The following is a 24,343-nucleotide window of genomic DNA, read 5'->3' as shown; positions in this document are numbered from 1 at the left end:
CCTTACTCCAGTCCTATACCTAAGGATCTTAAACCTGCAAAAAACCCTGGGTCAGAATTTCATAACTGAAGAGGTTATCCATAATGAGAAAGAAAACTAAAATTGAAAAAGTGCCTCAAACACCAGGGATGGACACTAATGGAAGGAAAACCCAAATGTAATGTCTCATTTCCATGTCTGCTAAGTGATTTTCTCATTTGATTAAAATCAGTTGAGAGGTACAGATTTTTGAAAAGCCTCCAGGGTATTACCTGAAGTTCTGCTGAAACCATCAGCCTCTGTATGGATCACTCAGATAATGAGAAGCCATTTGCACATATAAATACCACTCCTGCTCGCTAAAGAGCTGTGGACCCAGAGCTGAAAATGAGGTCAAGACTGCTGCTAATGTCACATATAGTTTTAACTTGACACTGACAATGCTCTGATTGTCAAGGCATATAACATATAAATATTGACTTTGACTACAAAGAAAGGCCATGGGGTTTTATTGCAACCAGGTGGAACACCCAAAATAGAACTGTGTGCTAGTCATCACTGGAGAGAAACATCTTTGTCTAAACGTGGCTCTTTGCTCCTTTTCTTTTGGATCACATATACCCAGTGCAAGCACCAGCACAACCAAGCAGATCAGAGCTCAGGAAAAAGGCTCTATGGATTTTTAACATGAAGCAGAATATGTATTCTATTGGACTCAGATATTGAAAGTGAAAGGGAAGCAGGAGGTGGTTGTTCAGTAAAAAGTATTGCAAGCTCCAAGTGGAAGAAAATGAGTAAAGGTAATAGGAAAATTTCAGGGTTTAAGCTGTCTCTCTCTTAATCTAATCAAGAAAGTAAGTAACATTGGTAACCATTTCCCATGTTAATCCTGCATGACCAACTTGCCTGGTTCACTGATCAAGCTAAAGACTGCTTCCCCAGCGCCCATCACTAAAAACTCGGTCCAGTTTTTGTCAGTTGTGAACTTTCTGTTTCAAATATTGCCATCTTGTGGAAGCTGCCTTGAAGGACGGATGAGGCAGATGTAAGCGTTGCTCATTCCCACACTCTGGGCACCCCACAGTGCTGAGGCTGAGCCATGCTGCACAGACCCTACTGCATCTCTAAAAACGTTCGTAGCTCTCAGCAATAGAGCTTAGAACCTCTGAATCCTACCTGAGAAGACCAGAGCAGACCCCTGGCATTGTGGATACCAAGTTGTGTATGCCTTATCCCCAGCTCTGAGATGCTCAGACCTTGAATTCTGATCTCAGGTGGTTAAACAATACCTGAACCAAATTTTCCTGTGCTACACCATTCCTACTAAGAAGGCCACCAACACTGCCTTATAATGCAATCAAGCTGTAGGAACTCAAGGTCAGAACTAAGTAAGCCCCGAGTTAATCTTTTGGAGGAGCCCATAAACAGATCCTCAGCTGGTACAAACAAGCAGCAATCTAGGCTTGACCTATGTAGATTTGCAGCAGCTGAAGATTTTGCCCATACCTGACCTTCTGCACAGCCTGGAAGTAATTTTAATTTTTTTTAAATAAAAATTCTAACAGAGGAAAATTATCTCACCTGTGTAATCAATGAGTTGCTAAATAAGCATTTGACAAAACAATGGCATGGCATGGCAACGACTATAAGTAATGGAAGAGTAATCAGCAAAGATGATTACCTGTGGCTTACTGACTCTGCGTGTAAGTCTGGGAGGTGGCTGTGTTGTGACAGTAGAGGAAGAGAGGGTAGAGGAAGAGAGAGGAGCAGATGAAGAGAATACTTTTGAGTCTGCAGTCTTTTGAAGAAAAGAAAAATTGGTCAGCTTGGCACATACTCTCTTATTACAACCACTGCTAGTGATATCTACTATCCAGTAAATTTGAAGCACACACAGCAACAGTAACTCCATGCAAGGACAAGTGCAGTTTCCAGTCGGTTGGTCTGAGCTGACCATCTCACTCTGTTTTAAACATGCAGGTTAAGTCTAAAAAATGCTACTAAAATATAGCTGGATGGTAAACAGTACAGTCTTGACACAGCTCTCAGTAGACTGCTAGTAATGATTCAAGCAGAAATCAAATTATTTGTCATAAGTTTGCCCAGTGTGAAACATGTCATCTTGGAAACCCTGCTTTCTCATTATTTCATGTTGGCTAGATGGGGTATGTCATGGAGGCTACTGCAGTGCATCCAAGACAGTATTTAGAAGTCTATGATTTCAAATTCTCCAAACTTACACTCATTGGGGTACTGTAATGTAATTGGGCTGGCTGTACCCCACAATGTGCCACAAAGCAAAATAATGCATATATCCTATACAAAGACTGAGGGCTGAAGATATGTTGTAGAAGCTACTGGAGAGTTCCTTCTGCGTTTCCTCTAATTGTAACATATGGCTGCATATAACTAAAAACTCTTGAGGGAAAGCATCAGTAGGTCTCATTCTCTTTTGTGGCTAGAGCCTTTCAAATAATTTCAGAAATGCAAAGGTAATAACTTCCCCTCAATACATAGATAACAATCAAATCTCCCTTAGTCATGCACATCCCAAACTAAGGTTCACTAAACCATAGGCTCCAGGATCAACAGGGGTGTGATTCCAGGAGCCAGGCTCACATTTAAAATGCTTTTTGGCCCTTGATTTTAGGAAAAACCAACAAATTCTATAACCAAAAATGATTCACTTTACACTGTAAAATCTCTGATTTGCAAGAAAATGTCTGTATTCTGCACAGTGGGCCTGTGTGTTGCTTTCATCTGACGCGTCTGGCAATAGCCACTATTTGACATAATCACCTCATTAGATGTGACTGATTGTGTCAGTCCTGTGTTATCTATTCTAAAATAATTTTCTCTACACTGCTCTTGAGCTCTCTTCCAAAACATTTTAATCTGCTATAAGTGAATGCCACTGGTGACCTTTGAAAAAATGTCTTCAGATCATCAAAATGACATGTGGCAGCCACTGGCTCTGCTTTGCCAGCAGAGCAGCACAAACGTCAACCCACCAGTTAAACAAAAACCAGCGATTCAGAGCAGCACACACACATGCAGAAGTACCTTCTTTTCCCCGCTTTGAAACTTTCCTGTATCACCTTTCCTCATGTCTCTTTTCTCTGTTTTACCTCCCTGAACAATAGCCATTAGCTCCTGACACAACTGGTTGTCCTCAGAGGAACCCACAGGTCTCCTTTCTGGGCTCGCACGCATGTCTAGTTGGGATGGTTTCAGGCAGCGCTCAACAGAGATCTTGGGGACAGCATGAGCACTCTGCTCAGCGTGGCTGCTGCCCTCTCCTGTCTTTTGGAGCCAGGCTTGGCTGGCAGTGGTGTCACGCTGCTCTGCGAGGATGCTTTCGGGGCTCTCCACTGCCCAGCGAGAGGAGTTAGAGTAAGTCACGCTGGGAGAAGGGGAGTCAACAAACTTTTCTTCGTTTTGTGGAGTGGCCTGGTAGAAACTGCGGGCAGAGGATTGAGGTCTGGGTGAGGAAGAGGGCAACGGGGATTTAATGGACCTGGGAGTTGAGGAGCCAGACAGATGAGAATGGTGGAGGCTGACTGTGGGGGAAGGGCTGGCTGCAGCAGAAGGCGAGAGATAGTCAGTGTGAGAGAGGGAGGCTTCAGGCGGAGGAGGCAATGGAGGAGTTATGGCAGGAGTGGTGCTGGGAGACACTCCCACGGTCAGAGCAATCCACTCGGATGTGACCGCCTGCACCTCTGGAGACAAAGCGCGGCGCGCAAAAGGCAAAGGCGGAGGAGTTGGAGTATGGAGCAGCTCAGAGCTGGGAGACTTGAAGGAGACAAAAGCAGGAGAGAAAAAGAAAGAAGTGAACAAAAAAAATAATAAAAGAAATACAAAACCAAGCAAAAGTAAAAGGAGAGAGAGCAAGTGTGGAGAGAAGCAGACCTGTGACCACATGCATAAGTTTTCTACAGATGCTCTGCTGTGTTGGAGACAATGCTGTCCAGAACTACTCCAACCACAGAGTCCAGCCTGTATCTGTGTTGCTAATACCCTTCTCCAGCCTTTGCCAGTATTCCAGACACAAAACACCTTGTGGCCTCTGACTTCATACCATAAGTCCTAAGTCCTTCAGGGAGCAGTTGAAGCCACCATCACGATGGCAGAATGCAGCATTTGGACTGGCCTGGCAGCAATAGCTGGGGTCCCAGCAACTCACACTGTGGATCCAGCCAGAATTCACTGCTGCAATGAACTTTGACTTTACCCAACTCTAGCATGAGCAATGCCTGCTCCTCAGGAAGCATGCACTGCAGAAGCTGCACAGGAGATAGGGATCAAAAAAGTCAGCTGTGGCTATTAGCTCTTGTGCTTAAAATAGGTCCTGTGTTTAAAGGACAGAACACACTACCAAGTCCTGCCTGTAGCTTTTACCACCAGCAGCATTGGTGAGAACAACTACATTAGCACTTGTCAGGCTGTTTCTCAGTCCTCAGCCAAACCAGGCAAAAAACTAGAGGGAGTACTGACTTTATAAGGGAGGAATCAAAAGAATAGGAAAGGAAACTAAAAAAAGGTGGATATGATCCCTTTCATCAAAGGGAGAAGCTTGCAGGGAGCTTGTGGAAGATAGGGAACAACTATGGAGAGGTTGCCAAGCTCATAGAAAAGCTCTGCTGATGTCCACTTTGACTAAGAATCCCAAACAAGCAACAAGTTTTAACTCTTTACACAGTGGATAAGACTGAAAACACCTCTTTTAGGCAAGTTCCAGACAGACAACAGGCATGAGTCATGGCATCTTTTTTCCTATCCTTTCTGTACCATGTATCCCTTCCTCACAATCCCAGTTCTCCACTTATGTTTCTTGCAGTCTTGACCTTGTTTTGGTCTCATGGGTGAGAGGAAAATGCACCAGAACCTCATGGCCATGACCCAGAATGTATGCTGACCTTCCTCTGGCATGAGTTTTTGCAAGATGGGAGCAAAACAAAGGGATTTAGAGACTCACTATCTCCCTGATAAGTTTGCCATGGCAAACATTCTGGGATCCCCATATAATTACCTGTTGCCATTTTGATTTTTGCTTTTAACTGCAGTATGGTTTGTAGTGAATCTAATATTCATGGAAGATCCCAGACTGGCCTGCTCTCAAAACCTGAGTTCCTGTAGCAGCAGTTTCAAATAATACAGTTTTCTCCTGACCCTGTCTCCAAAAACCTTGGTCATGAGTTAGATCATACAGGGGCAGGCATACAGCTTAATTTAAGCTGATTGGAATCAATATAATGACTCTTACAGACTATAGCACTTCTTAAAACCTTACAGACTAAGACACTTCTAACACTCATAATATAAAATTCCCCTCATCACAGTAAAGGTGTGTGAAGTGTAAACACATATTCAGGAGAAGCTGGATCACTCTGGATCACTAATTCATCTCCGGCAGTGAAATTTAATCACATGGCTGTGAACTGCAGCCCTTTCAACCTGGCCTGGATTCAAGCTACATATCAGAGATAAAAAGCTGAGTCTCCAAATCCCCAAACGATCCGTTCATTAACCTTTCTGGTAAATGAAACATCACGTCTTCCTGCAGTGGAAGTTTACTGCAGAGAGCACGTGTCTTTGTGGCACAAAATTCTAGTCTTATATACAGCTTTCTTTCAGCTATTGCTTCTGGCACAAGAATGGCAAAATCCCACTGTCCTGCAAGGGGTTGAACCTGGCTGCATCTAGTCCTAGTACCTGTGGTGAAGCTGTCATGCTGCGGCTGGGGGAGAGGGACACGGGTGGGTCAGGGTAGTCGATGGCGTTCTTGACCACTGGCCGTTTGAGCACCTCCACGTAAGTGACGGGGAAGATGCCCTGGCGGCTGGTGCCAGAGATCCTTCCTTCATACCAGTTCTCATCCACTCGTCGAATCAACGTGATCCTTTCACCCTGTGGGAAGGAATAGCAATGCAGTTGTGATTTTAGCATGTTTCATCATTCCAGAGCAGATTACATTTTAAATCTTGGTGCAGCTGAACTATTTCCAATTATCAGCCTATTTCCAATTATCCCAATCCTAAACCCTGGGTGGGAATTTTAATTTTAAGTTCAGAGAAAGAAAAAATTGCAGATCTTACGGTACAGACTTGGTCTGTTTGCAGACTCGTTTATGCTCACATTTTCAAGACCCTACTTGCTAAAGCCAGTTAAAAATGGAAACCAGCAGTTTAAGGCTGACCATGAGACTCTCAGGCATATGAGGTGTACAGAAAGTATGCACACGTTTGTAGTTTAACCTATGGTCTCTCTATGGTCTCTCCAAGTTTTGCTGACACAGTAACTTCCAGATCCTTAATATACACTGCAAGCCTCACCTTCCTATATAATTAAAAGAGAAGACAGAGAAGATCTAATCGGAGCATCAAAACAGAAAGCTGGTTGAGATGGAGAAATTCTGTTACTTAATCTAAATATGGATGACTTTCTTCTGAACAGGTATTACACTTTACCCTTCCGACATCTTCACACTGCAGTCAGTCTAGCCTGTCACTTCAACACTGCAAAACCTGGCTTGCTCAATGATTTGGCTTGTAGCACCGGGAAGGTGAACCCACTTTCCTTCTTTTCTAAATCACCACTATCATGTAACTGTGTGGGCCTCCACTGAATCTAACCAACCTGGAAAGACCTGTCACCAAGTATCTAATTTGCCTCGCAGAGCCAGGTTTCCAGCACTTGTGTTCAAAGTATCTTCTCAACTGGACCTAAAGAAACAATTGGCACTTCTTGATTTAGCCTACCTGCAACAAAAACTACAATGTGTTACATAATGACTGTGGATTAAAAACATGGGTGATGAGAACGAATCCTTCCTGAATACAGAGTTCATTTTATTGGAGCTTTCATTTGGAAATTACAAGTTACTAGTGCTAAAAACTATCATGATGTCTGGATTCAATTAATCAACACAACAGAAGTCCTACCTTTCTGAAGGACATTTCCACTTGGGTATCCCCATTGAAGTTGAATTTAGCAATAGCATCTCCATATTCCAATACTTGCAATGGTAATGGCTTTTTGGGTTGAGCCTTTTCAGCTGGTGGAAGGAACTAGAATGAACAAACAGAATTAGCTACATCTCATACACAAAATCCATAAACTGGTCTCAGGCAAAAAGGGAGTGGACAAAGAGAACACCTGCAAGGAAAGCAGCTACCTCTATGTATGATCGTGGGAAGATGCCAACTCTGCCATGGTGTTCACCTTCAAGCCAGTTCTGGTCAATCTGCTTGTAAATGTAAACAATATCTCCTTTTTGCAGAGGAAGTTCCCTGTTAACAACACAAGCACTCCATCAGAACTTCACTGGAGGAGAGCAAATGTGTTCTTTTTCTGTCCAGCGATGCCTAGGTACCAATGGGTCCACACATCATGCTCCACCCAAAGCACAAGCTAAATGTTGAGGATTACTCTGTTCATATTGTGATGTGCAAGACCTCTCTTGCTCTTTGAGCATTCTATCAAAAAAGTTGGTCTGTGAGGGCCCTAATAACCACATACTCTCCAGGAGCAATGGGGTCAAGCTCAAGTCACATATGACATTGGCTACTTTCCATGTTGGATATGATGAGCAGCCCTCAATTCAAGTTTTGAAACAGTCATGTCAAAAGCACCTTCCAAAGAGACATATGATTTTAATCTGAGCTAGTTTGCTGATTAGATTAACATACTCACATGGTGAAGTTGATCCTGCAATGAGTAAACTGATGGTCAGCCTGTGGTTGTGCAATCACTGACCTCAAATGGGTTAAAAATTGGAATTTCAATCCACAGGCTTCAGTACTAAAATTATGAATGTCTGCAGCTTGAAGAACTGTGGCCAGCTTGTACTAGGCTCATAAAGTTACTACTTGAGTCCCAAGAGGAAAATAAGCAACAGGGCCTTTTCTAAGATATTTTTTACAAGCTCTGCTTTACTTTTGTCTTGCACTCTGGTATGTTCTACTCAAGGGACACAACAGCTACACCTAATCTGCCTCAGTTTTATTACAGGTTCTGGGGAGATACTATTTAAATTATTACAAATCATCACATATAAAAATATTCTCAGGACATTAGTTCATTCATGCAGGTCCTTCACTGAATTCTGCTCTTCTTTCTTCCCTCTCTAGCAATGTTAAAATGAGAGCTTCTCCATGCTCATGATGAGACAGAGGCTTTCAAGGCCTTCTCTTCACAGCAGTCTTCCCTAAAAAGAACAAATAGTGCCATGGGATTCACCCAAAGGACCACAACAGGGCTTGGAGGTACAACAATGACATCTGAAACATCTGCTGATGTATCCACAGATGCCAGGAGAGCAGTGACCACTCTGCACACTTCTTTGTCCTGAATCAGGAAAATGCTGAGCCAGGGGCCCACATGCTTAGAGCTGGGCATCTGTTTAACTTCTGCCCATGGGCTATCCTGTGCACAGTGAAAAGGATGCTCTTCTCCTGTGGCTCCATCCACTTGCAGGGCAGAGCACCAACTTGTTGCAGTAAAGAATGCAGGGTTGTCCTAAAAATCACGTGGGATAGAGATGCACTGAGAAAGAAGACATTTTCCTAAAGGTCCTTTAGATGCTATGACATGCAAGGCTCATATTACTTTTCCCTGCCTTACTATGGACAACTTTGCTTTGGAAACTGGAAAAACACCCTAAAACATGAATCCAATTACATGACACTTCAAAAATGCTGCATCCTAGGGGAAAAAGCAGAGGAAGAACACTCCAGCTAGGAGCAACAAGCTGTACTCACTTTAGTGTCTGTGCTTTAAAGTCAAACTTTGCTCTAGCAGGTCTCATCTGGAGATTAAAAAAAAAATCAACATATTAAAATAATAATTAGGTTTTCAACCCTCTGATGAGGAAAATCACCCAAACTCTTCTACAGCTAAGATTAGCATGGGGAGGAAATTGAATGCAGGTATTCTGCTACAAGCTTGCGTGCAACTCATATTACAGTCCAAATATGCTGGATGGGCATCTCCCACCAGGACACAATGTGCCAACTTCTGGCATAGCAATAATTAGGAGCTCTACAGGAAATGGAAGTAACAGCAGTCAAATTTAATGTGACTAACCCTGATGAATGACAGCTGATCCAGTAACTACAGTTACTGGGGCTCCAGGACCAAATTTCTCTTGACATTTGAATGGAAGAGCAAAATTTACTAGCTGGGAAAAACAGCAGGATATTATTTGATATGGCTTTTATTGATTATTACCTGGCCCTGCTGAATACTGCAATGTGACCCATGTACTCTGTATCATTTGGTAGGAAAGAGACAAAGGTAAAAGGGAAATATGAATAAATTAGGCACACGTTTTTAAAAAAATCTTCAGTGACTAAAGAACCAAATGTATGTTGACAGCAGGCCTGGGCTCTGAAAGGTTTACTTGGCTGATTTTCTACAGGCCACAGAATATTCAGACAATTTTACAGTGATTTTGGTAACAGAGCATAAAATACAAAGCAGTCACATTGATGAGGCTCCAGAGCATTTGAAACTAAAGGGCAGACAAGTGTACTCCATCCACATGGTGAGCACCTCACCCACCATCACAGTGCAGCACCTGTGGGGAAACAGAGCTGCTGTCAAGAGCCCAGCAGCAATCCATGTGAGGCAGGAAAGGCATTTGGCCACAACACCTGGACACAACATCCAGCCCTCCAGAAAAGTGCCTTGGGCTCATGGAAAAAATATGTACCTCCTCCTTTGTCTCTTTCAGAAAGTCCAACCAAGTTGAATGCAGTAAAACATGCTGAGACTTTTTTTCTGAATGTTTCTAAGGGATGTTAAGCATATTTCAAGAGAAGAAACAACGTATTTCTAAAAAACCACAACTATGTGACAGCCACATGGCCAGGATCAACAAGACATGAAGTTTCTAAGCGTAAGGCACAGACAAGAAGACAATGTAGCAATATGATGCAAAAGATGTAGAATGCCTTTGATTGACTAAGTAGCTGATATTTAAAGGCATGCATCACAGGTGTGCACCAGCAATTCTCAGCAGGCATGCTTTAATATATGCAGCTTGGTATAGAGATATCAATTAATTTACCAGGCATAAAAGTCAAAGCAGATCTAAATGAAGCCAGAATGGGAAAGGGGAAGGTGGAAAAAAAACAACAAACGACATTCTCTGAAGAGCTAATGTCGGCCTAAAGCACAACATTGTGAGAGGCAATTATTGCTTTGGGTCAAGCAGCAGACTGAGGTAACTAAAACAGACCTCTGACCCAGATTTCCTCTTTGCAGTATCGTCTACATTTAGGAGGTCCCCAAATCGTTCATTAGTGATAAACTGATGGTGCGTTGGAATAACCCCTGTGTGCCTTCTAGCGGCAATATCAGCTTCTTCTTGCTCACGTTTAAGCCGTCTCTGGTCCTCTAAAAGTTTCTGCCATAAAATTGCATAAAATGGGCAGTAAATCATCTAGTTAAAGGCATTCAAAAGCTGCCATAAATTTGACTTAAGATTCCTGAGTACCCTGCAAATAGCTGGGGCTTTGCAGTTCAGTATCAAATATTGTTTCTACTAACTAAACAATACCCTTTCATTTTACAAGCACAGAAGGTATCTCATCATTGTTGCATAACTGAAATCTAGCTCATACAGAGGATCTGATTCAAAGCTCATGGAAGTCAGTGAGGAATTTTTCTAAATTTTGGGCAGGTCTTAGGAGCTTCTAAGAAGATTGCTGATAATGCAGAGATTTGATCCAAACCCTCTTTCACCAAAAACAAGTATCTCTCATTGATTTCCAAGAGACTTGAACCAGCCCCATTGAGTTCTGAGGCACCAAATTCTCCTAAGCCTTGCATAGAGCTTGGGAGAGTACCTAACCACATTCAGGTTCTCCCATATTTCTTTTGGGCTCATGTAACACACTTTGTAAAATAAATAAACACCTGAAAATTATTTTGGATTTCTAAAGTCTCTAGCACATTAAATGGAAACATGCATTCTTGTACATCTGCGCAGAAGGATTCTTCCAGCTTCTGGGGCTGACTGTAGGCTGAAGAGTTCAGCTGTGTGCTAACTCATTGGAAACCAGAAGGTCTTACTGAATTCAGTTTTTTTACATTACATGAGTTTTTCATGCTGGATTGTGGAAGTGGGAGAATTACTAACTTTCACATGAGAAGACAGCAAAAAACCATTTTTCACACAGGAATTATGAATAGGTTTGACTATATTTCAAAGCATATATAAACATTATCTGAACTCAGAAAGTTAACAGTAAAAGCAAAACTTACCCCCCGCCCCCCACCAACAAGGGAAACTAGTTCCATCTTCCAGGAAAGCAAGCACTTTATAACTTCTTTAACTCAGCTTGAATACACTCAGTGCTGAAAAGTCTATGTGACTTTTCCTATTATTTCAGCTTGTTCCCCTGTTACCCAGCCATTTCAAAAATGACTGCTACATTCTGTTGACAAGAACTTCAGACACCATAAAGAATTCTAGTTTGCACTGGGGGAAAACTTACCAATTTCTGATAGCTTAAACCAACTTACACTCACTCTTCAAAACTTGTGGACCACCACAGGAATAATAGAGTTTTCACCAGTTTGATTAATACTGACTCAAGTGGCTTGCACGAAGAACAATTACAGATTACCAAGTACTTTTGTGCAAGTACTAGGGTGTTGTACTACTTCTCACATACATTTTCAGCCTTTTCATATTACTTAAAGCCTCTGTATGTAATTTTGTGCAATTGGTAAGAACTATCAGGTTTATCTGAAACAAGCTGAACTGGACTATACACATTACACAGCAAATTAGTGGCAGAGAGTATTGAAAGTAAAACCTACTAGTTACTGATTGTTACTCTAACTTCCAGGACACATAGCCATGGACATACTACCCTTATGTAAGGCTGAATGCTGTATTTCTTGTATATGGAGCTGCTACTGCTGTTGTAAATCCATAAAGGAGGGCATTACCTCTTTATCATCATACCGCCTGCGCAGGATTTCTTCTGGAGTTTCCATGTAATCAACTGGTGCAAAATGCCTTGGTGATTCTGAATCTACTTCAAAACAACATAAGGAAGTTAAAATACACATGGATTTATCTAGCATAACCAGAAAGGAAAAAAATAAATATTTTTAAACAATTTGTTTCCATTATGACAGTAAGGATTCTCAATTGCCATTGACCAAATTGCCAATCAGATGTTGATTATTTATCCATTTTAATTTTTTTCCCTTTTGGGCTCTACATGTGAACAAAGATCCAAGAACAGGGAGAAAATAATGATACAGAGAAGAGTAAAGACAGAAGGACTTTGTGAAGAAAAGATTCACTGTCATCAAAGTATGATTCAGCATTTTACTGTTGATAAAAGTTTAATACACACACGCACACACACACAACTAGACCTTGAGAAACTACTCCTTAAAGCAAATAATCTGGGTTTGGTTTATAATTCTCATGTGTGGAAATGATACAGGACTAGAAATATCTCATGTTGAGATTCTTGCATCCCCAGAGCTGTTTGAGACATAAACTGAACCTGATGTGATTAGAAATGCAGCGGAAATTGTTTCTCAGAAGTGCAGCTGTTAACAAGCCCTGAACAAAACTGCTCAGCAAGACACGCAAAAGGACATTAGACACACTAGGGGGAGAAAACCAGAGAGTCAGGGAATGTAAAGGTGGGACATAAAAATGCAAGGGTTGTGGAAGAAAAGAGGAGGAGAATGGAAGAAAGAAGACAGATAAAGGAACACCGGTAAAGAACACAAAAACCACCTCCTAGGTACGTCCCAAGTTCACTTTGCGGGTTGTTGTTTGTGTCCAGGCTGTGGTAGAGTGCATATGAAACAGGGTTCCCATTGTTTAAGGAGTCAGGAATGTCAGCCTGGCCCACGAAGCTATCCCGGCTAGATCCCATGGTGGGGAAGTAGCTAAGCCTCTCCACAATGTCAAAGGAGGACAGGCGCCTGGGAGCAAGAGGCCCGCTTCTGGAGCAAGGTTGGTGCTGGGAGTGGTGACTCTTGTTTCCTACACTCCCCTGCAGTATGGGGTCATCTGGGTTCTCAGGACTGGGCACTGCCAGGCTTGCCAGGCAGTCTGGGGGAGGAGTTCTGCAGGATTTGTGTTGGAAGGGCTTTTTCAATCGGAATGGGAGTGGGCTCATTAGGTAGACGTTTCTGGGGAGCATGTGCCTGTCCCCATAGATATCCCCTTTGGAATCTGTGGTCCTGGAGGCCTGCTGCTGTTCATGCCTTCGGATGGTAGTGAACCTGGTGTAGGAAGCTGGGCATGAGCCTTTGCATCTGTTGATTTTATGCTTCTGAGGCCCATTCAGGTTGCTGTTGCTGCTGCCACTGTCATTGGAGGCGTTTGAGAGAAGATCTATCTCATCAGTGCAAGCTGAAAGTGTGTCCATAGGGATAACATCACTGACATCCGAAGCTGTGTCTTCCACATTGCTGCAGGAGCGGGAGGATTTATCTGCAAAGCTGGCAACATCCTTCTCTTCTTGGTGTGCTTTTGATAAATCCAGAAGAATCTCTGCAGAGTATGCAGCACTCAGACAAGTTTTAGACTGAAGAGAAGTGGTGGGTTTGTTCTGTCCAATGGAAAAGTCAAGTGAGGGCATTGATCGGGATCTCTGGATCAGCTGCTCAAAGGCACTGATACGGGAGGAAACGGTGTCTTTGGGGATCTGCTCTGAATCCTCTCGACTAAGGCTGTGCTCCATCCTGTCCTTTGCTTCATTCTCAAACTGAGATGCAATATCCTTCACGCTGCAGGAGGAGACTGTGTCCAAATGGATCCTGGACCGGTTGATCTGGTGCATATCTTTATAGAGTGTTGTAAACTCCACACCATTCTTTCTGGAGGCAGCGAACAGGTAGCCTTTCCTAGAGTTGGTGCCATACTCCTGCAGGCTCATGGTACTGCCAGATTTAATGGCATACTCTTGCTTTGACTTCATCAAGATGTTTTCTATGCTTTCCCCTATGTCTACCATGAAAGCCTTTTTATTATCAAACAAGGCGGTGGAGCTACGAAGGTTTTCGCAGCTTTGAGCTTTCTCATGAGACAGCAAGATACCCGTCTTGTCCTGCACAAGAACAGCTGGAGCTGCTAGTTTGGGTTTGAATTTAGAAGGAAGGATTTCAGTAATGCAGGCTTTGGCAGCTGATAAAGGCTTCTTATGTTTACATGCGTGACCTAACATACCGGTATGACTAGCATTAAAGGTTCGGCTATTAACTGAAGAGGGTGCAGTCATATGAGCATTCCCACCTTTACGATCCACTGGTAAGCATGCAGAATAAAATAAATACAACCTGTTAGCTTAAGTGCTAGAAAGCTATTGAGAAAGGAGAAAGAACATGCTTGGATTTCATAAAATGCACCTTAAAGAAACAAAATTCCGAAACATAATGAAAAGCAGGAAGAAACTGCAAAACAAGCCACGCTTACAGGAGTAGGTGAAGTGCTGCTAACATTTCTAAAATGAGGGCTTGGCCAGAAGCAAATCTGGAGCACTTTTAAGGTACTCTCCTAAAAAGTGCTAAGCATCATGAGCTTCCAGGGAAGCTGTGGCACCATGGAAAAGGGCAACTGAACTCTGGGCAGGATCAGGGTGTCAGCAAGAATGCAGAGACACTAACATTGCAAAAATGGCTTAATACCAAGCCTGCAATCACACCTACTATGGTCTCACCACAGTGCTTGCCAAACAGTTTATTCCTGGGAGGAAGAAAACAATCAGAGGCTGACTGTGCTAGCAGAAGCACACCACATCAGCTGACCTCGCCCAAGAGATGCCTGCTTAGAGATTCCCCATACTAGGAATAAGCTGAGTGTCCTTCAGACAATGTGGTTGGCCATGGTTGCTTTAAAATTGAAGGAGTCAGATCAGGACATTGCTTTTTGGCTTTTTTTTTTCTTCTTTTTTTTTTTTAATAGGATTCAGACTGGTTTCAGCTTAGACTGCAGTTTTTAGGTCTGTTTCCGATTTCAGTTCAAATTCAAATGTCAAAATAACAATTCAGGTTCAATTGCAGTTTGGGGAACCGTTTGAACAGATTTTTTTGTTCAGATTCAGTTTGACTCCCTGCCATACAGGCCTGACAAAGTGCTGAAAAACAGCTGGAAGATGGAGACAGAGAGACCTTTTTGGTATGATGTACTATTTTTAGGGAGAGCAGTTCAGAAACCCAGCACATTCCTTCTCCAGTCCTCTCCCCATCTCAAGCCATTTTTAGGTTGAAGTTGGCTCAGAGACACATTCCCCAGTACAATTCCCTGATGGGAATCATGCTCTTCCTTGTCTCTTTTAGAGAGTCTGCAACAGGGGGAGGGAAGAGGAGGAGCCTGGTCTCTTCTGGCTCACATTCCTGGAGCCTGCAAGGCTGGTTCAGCCAGCAATTGCTGGTTCAGTGTCAGTGCATTCTCTGCACAGCCCTGGCAGGCAGGAGGCTGTGCAGCAGCAGCTACACCAGGGCAGCCAGGCCAGCAGACTGGTGTGGCCTGCTGAGATACTGCTGTGGGAAGAACAGAAAAGCCAGGAAGGGCTCTAGAATGGCAAGGCAGTGGGAGCAGATGGATAGCAAGGCCAGCCTAAGCAGCCTTGAGGAAGAACATGAGGGTGTGGGCTGTGGCTGAGGTGCTGAATGGAGGGAGCTGATCTCTCTTGAGAAGAAGAACCTGCATCAGTTAAAGGCATCATTAAAAATATTGGCCATTGTGGTCTGAGAGGAAAAAAAAGGAGGGAACACTGGGGATGGCAAAGAGGAAGGATAGCACAAATCTCAACTGGCATGAATAGGACTCTAAACCTTGCAACAGTTTGCCCATATCACCTGGCTTTTGACACTCTGCAGAATGGAGAAGAGGTTGGTGTTTTAACCACCCACCTTTTGTGGAAGCAGAACTCGAAGGTCGCTTGAGACCACTCAGCCCCTGGAATGGGATATCTCCACCTTCCAGCACACTCTTGTAAATCTGCCTTTCATTCTCCAAGGCAGCAGGGTCCCCCACAGCTAGCTCCGACTCCCTCTTCACTGCATGGTAGTTGGGTGAATAAGTGGAGCTGGAATACACAACAAAAACGAAAGGGACACCAGGAGGTCACACATGTTTGCTGAGAGCTTCATGTAAAGTAAGAGAAAACTGTACTTGAGAACACAGAATAGACTGTGTACAAAGAACTGGTGCTGATGAAGAGGTAATGAATACATTGCAATAGTGTTCTGTGTTTGGCACTACCAAAGCATCCTCCACCTGAGGGAACTCTCCAGTCTTAGTCCCCAGGAAACAGGCAGCAGGAAAGCTGTCCTCTATTTTACAGATGAGACAACAGTCACAGAGCTGATGCATGATTTCTTTGCAGACACAATGAAATTAACTGGTTAGCTGGAAGTACACAAAACCTTCCAGTTCTCTCTCCTTAAACACTAGCCATGCCTGTCCCGTGCTTACAAAGCACAGCTGCTCAGGGGCTCATCTCACCCAGTTCAGTCTCCCAGTCAACACTACAGTTCAGCTTCTGAAGCCTGTCAGTGAGGGACTGTGCAGAGAAGCAATAGTAAAGGGCTATAGATTTGACACTGTTTTAATTGCCAGAGAAATTCCCAGATGCACACAATTCTGTTCAGCTTTGCCAGAGGCTTCCACTACAGGGAATAAAAAATCCTGGACTTTAGGTCTACCATGCATATATATATAAACAGAATGATGTTAAAATTAGTACAATTTTAATTTCTTAGGTTTTTAAAGAATAGGAATTTATTGTAAATCCCTTTTCTAGTCATGAACCTAAGCACAAGTATGCTCACACATCTGATTTCTAGATTTCCCTGTTTCTCTCCAAAAGAATAACTGACAATGCCATGGTATAAATTGCCTTTCCAGGTGCAAAAAACCCACTAAGCAATCAGGCAGACTGGTTTCCTAAAAGCTAAGCTAAACTGATACCAGTTCTCATGCTCAACCAGGCTGTTCAGAATAAGATGGAGTCTCACACAAAGCTATTCTGAGGCCAAAGCATGACTGCTGGAAAATTTGAAAAAATAAAAATATACAGGTTTTCCAATTAACAAATATTGGACATCCTGATGTCCAAGAGTGATTCAAATTTATGAGAATTTGGAAATGTTTATGGTTATATCTGTTTGTTGTAGATAAATTTGTACATGTATCTGTTTATTTTGGACAGATGTTGTACTTCTGGGGTAAAGAGAAAGCTTTAAACACATCAGAGGACTGGCTATGGAGGTGGAATTACACAATGTCTGGATCACAAAGATGACTTTCATTTCTGGACAAGGAAAACCGGGTCATATGCACTCCCATAAATTACTTTCTGGAGTAAAAGCTCATGGAAAGCGCCATGAAACAGAAAAGGAATACTGTCAGTTTTTCAATCTAGACAATGCCCAAACAGACCCATAGCTACAAAGCTATTGTTTATCAGGGATATCTCTTTGCTAAAGAGTGCATCCCTTTGTCAGGTACCTGAGGAAATCCAGCCAGTTGCTGCAGGGAATAATGATTGCCCTGAGTTTAGTTGTTAGCCTAGTGATTAAAAAACCAAAGAGTTAAAACAATCCTGCTTTGGGACTAAACCTGGGGGAGATAGAGGAGGCATTTGGTGAATCTCTTTACTAGCTGCTCCCCTATTCAGGCCAGCAAGCAGTACTGTATTGGAGCCAAAGCAGCCTGCAATGCCAGGGAAAAATGTGTAACTCCACTGGGCCTCACTCCTGTGCCCCATTCCCAGCATACTCGGCTTGCTGCCTCTCCACTGGCATTCCTGAATGCTTTGTGGGGCACAGATAGTGCTGCCATGAACAGAAACCTACCAGTTGCTTACAAACATATGATATTTATGCTAATCTCTGAGATTTCCATTTATTTTGTTGCTCTCTTCCTACTAAATGAAACAGTTGCAGCGGTTGTGTGGGTTTCCCAGCAGAATGAACACAGACAGAAGGAAACTGTGTTGAAAGAAGTACAGGAGACCTCTAAGGCCCCCAGAGGGGCAGTGAACACACAGGGTATTAATGGACAGCTGGAGGAAAAACTGCCTTTTTTAACAAACCATACTCATAGAGGGGATCACTGTGCCTATGGACATGGAGCATTCAGTACAATTACAAGGAGCAGTAGGCTCACAGTGGGGGCTGGCTCTGTGGCTCAAATAACTCAGGATAACTCAAGTAACTCAGCACAGCTCAGCGTTTTGCACTGGATTTTGTGTGTGTGTGCTCCTCTTCTACAACAAACCAACTCCATGTATAACTCATTTACACAGAATATACTGTTCATTACATATTCTGCTGAAAAAGCAGTGCCCAATAGGTCTTTGAGAAGTATTGTTACTCCTACCACTGTTCCCTTCCTGTAGACTGGAAAATTACTGCCTTTCATCGACTACATCCATCTGATCTGGTGCACATAACATGGAGTATCTAGCAGCAGCCAATCTATCACACATGTGTAACAAACAATTTTTGTGTATTCCACACAATAATGTTACTTGCATGAAGATAGAGTCAATTTGCAAAACTCATCAGATGAAGTTAAAGGTCTGTTGACTTTTTTAAAGCCACTGCCTAGCACAATCAGCAAATCTCACTTAGACAATGCAATCAGTTATATAATCACTTTAAAACACATTCTGGATCAAAAAGCAGACAGTGTACCAGGACTCACCTAAAGCAAACATAAAATTCTTATGGTACATGCATTTGTCTATATCCATCCCCCAAAAAGCCAAAGCATTTCCAACATCCAACACCATGCTGTACATGACCTCAGATTTTAAAAGAGACATCAACAAGCAATTGATAAACTTACTAGGAAGAATGGTCTGTGGAAGTTTCCAGAGGAGTAACACCTGCTGTATTCTGCAAAAGTCCAAACAAAGGAGTCATTGATATGCACTTACATGTGAGGAGAAAGAAAAAGGCTTGCTTAAATAATTTTCCATCTATTGCTTCAATATTAGCCTATAGGAGACATTGAGGTTTAAGTCTAAATGCAATTTAAGCTGTCAATGTCTTTGCAGAAAAGCAACAATTTTTGTGAGTTCCTTCAGGGCAGTGACAGGTTTTTAGCACAGCCGATGCCTTTTCGCAGTGCCTATTCTTTTGTCTGCAAATGAGTCATTGTGAATAAAGCCAAAAGCAAGAAGAGATAACCAGCTGGGCCATGACCAGGAGACACATGCTCATAATTATTTCCCCAAGCTTTCCCCCAACCGGTCACTGCCCGCCTTTGCTTTAAAGGTGTATTACATTTCTGCAGCACAATACATTCCTCAGCGTTCAAAAAATATCAAAGCTCTAAAAAGAAAAGCAACATTTCAGTTCAGATTCCTTACTTAAGAGAAGCAATGCCAGCTGCACAGGTTCAATAGCAAAAGCCAGTTCTTAGCCGCTTGCTTTAAATCCATCTAACGCTTCTTAGACACATTATTTAAAAATTGAAGGCAATTTTAGAAGCAATTCTCTATTTGGTGCTCCTCATCTATGTGAGGATTTCTATCTAGGAAGAAAAAGCAAATCTTGGGTTTGAAAAAGCAGCTTTTCCAAGTCCTGGTGAAATGCCGCAGCTTCAAAAAAAAATCAGCAACAGAAAAAAAAAGAAAAAATGGCGTGTTACCAATTAATCTATCATTTAATGGTTCGAGTGCTGCAGACCCTCGAAGCAGCAGCAGCAGTTGACCTGCCCTAGAAGGCCATGGCAAGGTGCAGCATAAGGAAAATTGTGTAAAATCTCTCAGGAATATCCAAAATCTTGGGTAGGCGTGAGCTCCAAGCAGAGAGCAGGGCTTGTAAGAAGGGAGAGTAGATGGCAACACGCTTGAAAGGCACGAGATGATGACGTGACACGCCAACCAAGAATTTTAAGCTGATTGCTGCTGCTGCCTATTCATGTGAAAAATAGAGAGGGTTTTTTTCGCAGACACTGAACTCTAAACCTGAAATGGGGACTGGGATGGGGGTGGGGGCAGCTGAATGCAAAAGTGGTGGTGGGGTGAGAGACGAAATCACTGTATCTGAAATGGATTTCAAGCTGGATTCTCAGCATCACATTCTATTATTTCTGACAGCAACACAGCAAGCCATGCAGTCAGAACGCTCAGAACCATTATTTATCCCAACCTCATTTAATAATCATCCAGCAGTGAATAGATTAGAGCAGAGAGTTTGGAAACGGGGATTGGCAGCATGAAAAGAATAGGAAATACCTTCTGTGGCTTTTTATGTGGTGCTTTATAAAGCTTCTCCATTTTTTCTAAATCTGCCTCTAACTCAGTCTGGTAGAGGTAGAGGTCTTTTTCTAGATCACTCTGGTTAAAGAAGGAGAAGAAGAATGGGAAAACAATGCTTAGGGTTAGGGGAAACCAAAGGAATGTTAATTTTGAAAAAAAAAGAGAGCCTTTTTAATCGAAAAAGAGGAAGGTGGTATGGACAATACACAGATAATTACTAGCAACTAATCACGTTTCAATCATTATAGAGGAAATAGTTTTAGGCAATTAACATTAAAATCAAGAGATGCACAGGCCTGCTAGAATCTATTTCTACAAACCATAAAGTTATAAAACCCACCTGTAAAGAAAAAAAAAGATACTGTAATAATACGCAATATGCTGTTAGTACAATTATCACTGCAAGTCAAGATAGCAAAACAACCACTCTAAATTATGGCTGATTATGATTTAAGAATTGTTTATTAAATCAATTGACTAGCTACTTAATTGTTAGGCTAATGAGCTCAAGCCCAATTAAAAAAGAAAATCACTCACAAGCACACAAAACCCAAGCAATGCTACAAGAAAAAAAAAAAGAAAAGAAAACCACATACACACATATATACGCGCTAGATGCTGTAGTGCAACGGACGTGAGACACAATTACCTTTCTATCCTCTCTAGTAAGGATAGAGCAATCTCCAGGAGTATAATCCCAAATCTTTTTTGGAGGCTGATGGAAAGCAGAGGAAGGAAATGAGGAAATGAAGATAAGGAAAGACATCACAGAGAATATGGAAATTGGATTAGAACAGAGGGGAAATACAATAGGGAATTTGCATCAACACTGAAAAGAAATTATAAAATAACAACAAACCACAACAGAGAAAGAGAGAGAGAAAGAGGGATAAATCTGCTATAGCATAAATATCAAGAAATCATGGGGGGCAAAAGGGAACATACATGCAGTGTGGAGGGGGTGTTTTCAGAATTTTTTTTTGCAAGGTGGTCTGTGGGATTTTGGACTCTCTAGAGGGTGCCCACAGCTGTTGGTTAAAGCATTCTGAACAAAAAACCAAAACAAAATCGGGGGGAGAACCATACAGTCATAAAAAAGCATTTGTTTTGCTCATTCTTCTTTTCAAAAGGAAAGGGTAAACCAAGGGCCTTTGATAAAGAAAAGGGAAAATCTTTCTCACTTCCATCAGCTTATGAATACATACCATGTGAGCAAATGGCTGATTTTCCCGTGGTGGCATTGTGGGGCAATGAGAATGCAGAGTTGTTAATTTTTATTTCACTGGTCTGGAGGTTTGTTTGTGAGGATTTTTGGTGGACAGAGTGGGACACAAAAAATTTGGGAACTAGCTATTTAAAATTCATCCTACAGCTGAAAGGGCTGATTTCAAAATGGATTTTTTTCCTGTTTGGATGAACATGTAAGTATCAGGCAGGATTATTCAGAGTAAAGGACCAGACTGGACTCTCATAACTGGAGTGAGTAAAGCTCAAAAAACATGTTCTTTGGGCTGTGGCAATGAAGCTCAGTAAAGGCTTGCTAGCTACAATAGTCTGAGATGGCATCCTGAATTCAAGTGCCTGACACCAACACACTACTTATGGAGTTCCACATTCAGGAACTGGCACAGCTCTTGGGGACCATGGCTGCATGGCTTTGGAACTGAAGCAAGTTCAAGGCAGGCCTTGTAAGAGAGCAGCACTTGACAAAAGTGCCCTGAGCAAGGTGGGGAACTTGTCACCAGAACAGATGGTCTGCTGAACATGAGACAGATTGCCCTGAGATACACTCTTCTGGAATAAGGCCAAAGCTGCATGACTAAAAGCACAAATCCACACCTCTAAAGAATGGGTATACCCCCAGATGTAGAAAGGACCAAGGGCTTTTCTTTCTTTGACACATTTTCCATTAACTCACATTAACTCAAAGGACCACAGAGATGAGGAACCTTGACTCATTGTGAAAGCAGGTGGCTATTAATTACATGGCAACAAAGATAAACAGGTTTCTTCTTACTGTGGAAACCTTAAACCATGACAAGTTGTGAGGAGTTAAATCCTTACACTGACAACACTTAAAAGCCTCATCGAGGTGAGATTTATCTGACTTTTACTGCCTAAACATTAGGAGGTCTCATTTCAAACACTGCTGAAAATTCTTTAGCTTAGGATGGAAGGTCCATAGCTATAAAACATAGTTTTCTATGGAAGACTGGACTACTCAACCACTGTATATCCTTGCTTTCCAGCAAAAATTACACTATCTTTATGATGTGATCAGACTGAGCACACATCTTCAGGTAGCTACATTCTGTGCAGAGGAACTTTGCCACTTCTGCCAGAACAAAGATTCAATTTAAAACCTCCTCTCTGGTGTTCATGTGCAGTTGTCTTTGAAGACAGTACTGAACCTTAAAACATACTTCTGTTTTGTTGTACACACAAGGAATCTCAGCAGCACTCAAAATTTGTGTGCATGGACATTTGACTACTGACCTAAAGGGGAAAGCAGAAATGAGAAACCATCACTATGTTTGAATACGTGTGAGAGGCTGATACTGACCCTCTGGTGCAGTAAGAGTAGCTTATTAAACAGCATTTAATAACTAAGTTAGTAGTGTTTAATCAGTAAGAACTAGGCCATAAAATGCTTTAAAGTCACATTTTTCCCAGTAGCCATGACCACTGATGTGTTCCGTCCATCAAAATGTTCTTTGTCCTATTGAAAAATTAAGCTTTGGTTCATCTTTTCCAGAGGGAAAATCAAGGCTTTTTTTTTTTTTTTTTTCTCTCCACACATAGCAACACAGCTCCATTTGAAAAGAAAGAACACTGTTCTCAGTCTCCTTTGGTTTCAGGGAAGGGCAAGGGCTGCTCAACACAGGCTGGTGCTCCCCATTTTATGCAATGGGCAGCTACATGCATAAGGAAATAAGCAGGAAACAAGGTCATGATCTGTTTCTGGAGAGCTAGAAATTACTGACCTACAGTTTACAAGCCAGGGACAGGAATAAATAATTCTCCTTGACTTAAAGCTACCTATCAGCCATCCTAGATCTTGTTAGACAAAAGGAGAATAAGGGCTTTGAATAAGGACTTTTAAGAATGAGAGCAGGGTATTATTTCTAACTTTAACAACAAAAATGCAGTTTGAACTATGGCGTGTGAAAAAATATTACCTTGTTGATACACAGTGCTGGAAGGTGGGGAATGTTTGTAAATGGCTTCAAAACACTAAAAGTGGCCACAGAACAGCTGCTTTATGTTAGTACCAGGATGACATTATGCACAATCACATCTTTAAATTATTAAGGCAGCTGTTTCAGATTTAGGGCCTAGGAAAGAGATGTGACAATCATAAAAAAAAAAAATAATAAAAAGAGGCAGGTTGACTTCATTGGTCATTGCAACTATCAAACTTACCGGTTTCCCAAACTCCAATTCCGAAAAGAATTTATACCAAGGTTCATTCTTTAAATCTATCTCTTCTGGGCTTATATCCCGAGTCTAAAGGAATTGGTGATAGGGGAATGGAAGAAAGAGAAGGATAACATTATGCAAAGAATACACGGAAAGGGACTGTTAGAGATGCAGATCCCATCACTTCCATTTTAAAATGTAGATATTTAGCCTAATAATTTGGAATTTCTATAGCATGTTTTTCATAAAGACCATGAACTGCTTTGAAAACATCAGTTAAGCCCAATAGCATCATTGTGACTCACATGAATATGAATGAATTGTATTTTACAGGTCAGGAGACCCACAAAGAGAGAGAAATTATGCAGCTTGCCCAGAGTCACAGGGAGACTCAGTGGAAGAGCAGAGAGTCCAGCAGTCTGTCAGTCCTACTGTCAGACACTTTTATCAAGTCAAAGCTGCATATACTTTATTATTATTATTTTTAAAAATCTTAATTTGGTTTAAAAAAGAGAGACTCAGTAAGACCTGAATCAAATACTGCATCTTTAACAGCACATGAACATGTGAGAAACCCTGTTCTATACACTGCAAACAGAGTGGAAGGTGGTTTTCTAAATCATACAAGACACATGTCAGAGAGAGCGCACCCTGAAAGACCTCTGAAAGAATGGATAGAGCGA

General features: G+C 42.0%; 1 protein-coding gene across 26 annotated transcripts in view; it reads right to left on the bottom strand.

Annotated features, from left to right (window-relative positions):
- SORBS1 (sorbin and SH3 domain containing 1) overlaps positions 1-24,343 on the bottom strand; it is a 73,913-nt gene that overhangs the window by 9,297 nt on the left and 40,273 nt on the right. For 10 of the 26 annotated variants that reach the window (XM_064430533.1, XM_064430534.1, XM_064430535.1 and 7 more), the window contains 14 exons: positions 23,664-23,747; positions 20,890-20,955; positions 20,217-20,318; positions 18,821-18,870; positions 15,877-16,052; positions 12,752-14,269; positions 11,941-12,026; positions 10,220-10,387; positions 8,739-8,785; positions 7,154-7,268; positions 6,921-7,046; positions 5,692-5,886; positions 3,043-3,771; positions 1,661-1,777 (listed from right to left, as the gene is read on the bottom strand). In XM_064430533.1, the coding sequence (XP_064286603.1) occupies positions 1,661-1,777; positions 3,043-3,771; positions 5,692-5,886; positions 6,921-7,046; positions 7,154-7,268; positions 8,739-8,785; positions 10,220-10,387; positions 11,941-12,026; positions 12,752-14,269; positions 15,877-16,052; positions 18,821-18,870; positions 20,217-20,318; positions 20,890-20,955; positions 23,664-23,747 (3,579 nt within the window). The remainder of the gene's footprint in view (positions 1-1,660; positions 1,778-3,042; positions 3,772-5,691; positions 5,887-6,920; positions 7,047-7,153; positions 7,269-8,738; positions 8,786-10,219; positions 10,388-11,940; positions 12,027-12,751; positions 14,270-15,876; positions 16,053-18,820; positions 18,871-20,216; positions 20,319-20,889; positions 20,956-23,663; positions 23,748-24,343) is intronic. The other 16 variants (XM_064430554.1, XM_064430547.1, XM_064430548.1 and 13 more) reach the window with 6 other exon arrangements.

The sequence above is a fragment of the Passer domesticus genome, chromosome 8 (genome assembly GCF_036417665.1).
Source record: "Passer domesticus isolate bPasDom1 chromosome 8, bPasDom1.hap1, whole genome shotgun sequence".
Lineage (NCBI taxonomy): Eukaryota > Metazoa > Chordata > Aves > Passeriformes > Passeridae > Passer > Passer domesticus.
Note: the sequence above shows the minus strand (reverse complement) of the source record. Positions and strands in the feature narration are given on the sequence as shown.